Source organism: Solanum dulcamara, chromosome 5 (genome assembly GCF_947179165.1).
Source record: "Solanum dulcamara chromosome 5, daSolDulc1.2, whole genome shotgun sequence".
NCBI classification, from domain to species: Eukaryota; Viridiplantae; Streptophyta; class Magnoliopsida; order Solanales; family Solanaceae; genus Solanum; species Solanum dulcamara.
In genome coordinates, this window is record NC_077241.1 from 68,367,023 (window position 1) to 68,370,578 (window position 3,556).

The 3,556-nt window shown below is 37.0% G+C and overlaps 1 protein-coding gene across 1 annotated transcript; it reads left to right on the top strand.

Annotated features, from left to right (window-relative positions):
- The first annotated feature begins 240 nt into the window (after positions 1 to 240).
- LOC129889475 (exocyst complex component EXO70A1-like) lies at positions 241 to 3,040 on the top strand. The gene has a single exon (XM_055964778.1). The coding sequence runs from the start codon at positions 838 to 840 to the stop codon at positions 2,845 to 2,847; it is 2,010 nt and encodes a 669-aa protein (XP_055820753.1). The 5' UTR covers positions 241 to 837; the 3' UTR covers positions 2,848 to 3,040.
- The last annotated feature ends 516 nt before the right edge of the window (positions 3,041 to 3,556 follow it).

A 3,556-nucleotide genomic window follows, 5' to 3' on the forward strand; every position in this document is an offset into this window, starting at 1 on the left:
AATTTTATAATTGATCTATTTTGTATAATTTTTTTTAATAAAACCCTAATTAAATTAAAATATGTGGCTAAACTTTTGGTCATAATTCGGAATGTTTATCCATTAAGGTGCCCAACTTGTTTCACCACCAAGTCCCTAGTGTCTTTTTAAGAAGACGACAAAGTAGAATCATCCTAGGATTAGTTTTGGTTCTCTTTAATTAATCTCAGACATAAATGACTTATAAATGTCATGATCAACAAAACTTATTGCATTTGCTGTCAATCAGTTGTCACTTTAAAGCTCTCTTTCTTCAAAGTTCCCAATTTTGGCTTTTAGGTCTCCTTCCTTGTTCTCTCCACTTAAACTCTAGTGGATTTCAAACATTTTCCAGTTGATCCAATTCGAATTTGATTCGACTTATACGATATTTGTTCCGGGTTTCCGTCAAGATTGCATTTTTAACCCCTTTTTTTGTCTTTGCCGACAATTGGTAAGTGAGTTCTTGGAAGCCATATACATCTTCTGCTGTTTCTTGTTTGATTAACTTTTGCTCTTCTTGATTTTACAACTAGTTGTTAGAAGAGATTTCTTGTTTTCTGCTGCTTACTCTTTTGGGTTGTTGAAAGTTTGCTGAAGCAAACAATGGAAGTTCACTTCTACAAGAATCCAGATTGATTTTTCTACTTTGAGTTTCTTGTTTACATTGCATATATATTTATTGCTGAAATTAACATATGCCTAAAAGGGATACACAATAATTTTTTGGTTGTGGAAGTGGTTTGAGATTTGAAATTCAGTGGGTGTGGTTTATGTTGGAGTGCTAGTTTTCATTTGATTTTTTGCAAATTTTGATCAATGGAAAAAGGTGTTGAACACTTGAAGTCTGCTAGCAAATCTATGAGGGTTAATTTGGAGAAATCTAAAGCCTTAGGTTTATCTCTTGAAAAAGATAGGCCAAGATTAGTTGAGATTAATCATAGATTGCCTTCTTTGGAGGCTGCAATTAGGCCGATTAGGGCTGAAAGAGATGCTCTTGGGGCTGTTGTTGGACATATTAATCGTGCTGTGGTACCTGCTGCTGCTGTTCTTAAGGTTTTTGATGCCATTCATGGGCTTGAGAAGTCGTTGTCTGATCCTGAATCTGACATCCCTGGGTACCTTGGTGTGCTCAAGAGGCTTAAAGAGGCGTTACGATTTTTGGGGGAGAATTGTGACATGGCAATTCAGTGGTTGGCAGACATTGTGGAGTTTCTAGAGGATCATAATGTTGCTGATGGAAAGTTTATTTCTAGTTTGAAGGAGGCGTTGACTTCTCTAAGGGAGTTGCAGAGTGGGGAGGATGGGGGTCACCTCGATGGAGGACTTCTTGAGGTTGCATTGGATAGATTGGAAAATGAATTTAGGCGGTTACTGACTGAAAATAGTGTTCCACTGCCAATGTCTACTCCGGACTTACCAGGTGAGCAAGCCTGCATAGCTCCATCCCTTCTGCCTGTGGCTGTTATAAAGAAGCTACAGAGTATACTTGGCAGATTGGTTGCCAATAACAGGCTTGAAAAGTGTGTGTCCATCTACGTTGAGGTACGCAGTTCAAATGTCAAGGAAAGTTTGCAGGCACTTAATTTGGATTACCTCAAGATTTCTGTCTCCGAATTCAATGACGTGCAGAGCATAGAGGGGCACATTGCTAATTGGGGTAACCATCTAGAGTTTGCTGTGAAACATCTTTTAGAGGCCGAGTATAAACTCTGTAATGATGTCTTTGAAAGATTAGGATTGGATCTGTGGATGGGTTGTTTCGCTAAAATAGCAGCCCAGGCAGGTATTCTTGCATTCCTTCAGTTTGGAAAAACTGTTACAGAGAGTAAGAAGGATCCAATTAAGATGTTAAAACTGTTAGATATCTTTGCATCTTTAAACAAGCTGAGATTGGATTTCAATCGTCTCTTTGGTGGAGCTGCATGTGCTGAAATCCAGAAGTTGACGAGGGATCTCATCAAGAGGGTGATTGATGGGGCTAGTGAACTCTTCTGGGAACTTCAGGTTCAAGTTGAATTGCAGAGGCAAATACCCCCTCCTCCAGATGGTGGTGTCCCGAAACTTATCATCTTTATCACCGACTACTGCAATAAGCTGCTTGGAGATGATTATAAGCCAATTCTCACCCAAGTTTTGGGAATTGAAAAAAGTTGGAAGCGTGAAATATTTCAAGAACGGCTTCTCTTTGATGAGCTACTGAATATTATGAGAGCTATTCAGTTGAATCTAGAGACATGGTCCAAGGCATACAAAGATGATACCTTGTCATACGTTTTCTTGATGAACAATCATTGGCATCTTTACAATCATCTGAAAGGCACAAAGCTTGGTATTATTGTTGGAGATTCTTGGTTGAGAGAACATGAACAGTACAAGGAGTACTATTCTGCCGTCTTCTTGAGAGAGAGCTGGGCTAAGCTTCCGGTTTTATTAAGCCGGGAAGGTCTTATTCTCTTCTCTGGTGGGCGTGCCACTGCTCGCGATCTTGTTAAGAAAAGATTAAAAGCTTTTAATGAAGCTTTTGATGAAATGTATAAGAAGCAGTCTAATTGGATCATTCTTGACAAAGAACTAAGAGAAAAGACATGCCAGCTCACCGCCCAGGCGATTGTACCTGTTTATCGGAGTTACATGCAGAACTACGGACCATTGGTTGAACAAGAAGGAAGTTCCAAATATGCAAAGTACACTGTTGAGTCTTTGGAGAAAATGCTGAATACTCTTTTTGTTCCAAAGCCTGCGAGACATGGTAGTTTCAAAGTTCGAATACCTAGCGGAAAGTTCAACAATAGCGTTGCAGATCAAAATCAGACTGCGATGCGTTAGGTAACTGTGAGTTTTTTTATCCTCGAGACGATTAAGGACTTATCAATTAGACCTATTCATTTCACTTATGTATTTACTCAATTCATTTATTCACAAACTAAGCATTAGTACCATCTCCTGAATTGTTGTAGCTGTTTTGTACAATGGATTAGCAACTTTACAATGTTTCTTTATAATAAAGACAATTTTATCATTTTTGTTATACAACTACTTGTATATGCTTTACCAACCCAAACATGAACGTGATTTCTTATTTATGTTGATAAACGCATCAAAGAAAATCTTGTTAAGTTCCAGATGATCTAAGCCTTGCAAATTCATTCAAAAACGAAATCTTGATATTCTGTACGTTACTATTAGTGGCATATACAAAACATTTCATAAGTAGGCGTTTGGACATGCGAAATGATATCTAATTATGAGATGAAATTCCAAATTCTCTAAAAATCATGATTTGGGATTTTTCAAATACAAAAATTGACCCCACATGTTTATATTTTATAAAAATAACCTCACATTTATAGCTACTTACCATTTGTTTCATATGTAAATAAAATTAATTCCTAATTACCATTTAATTCACCACATTCATTATTTTTTATCAAATTTTTTACTACATTCAAATCAACGTTTAATACAAGATAATTTTTCATCATTATATTGAGTGGAAGACTCACAACAATGGCATTAATTTCACAATGAGATAGTT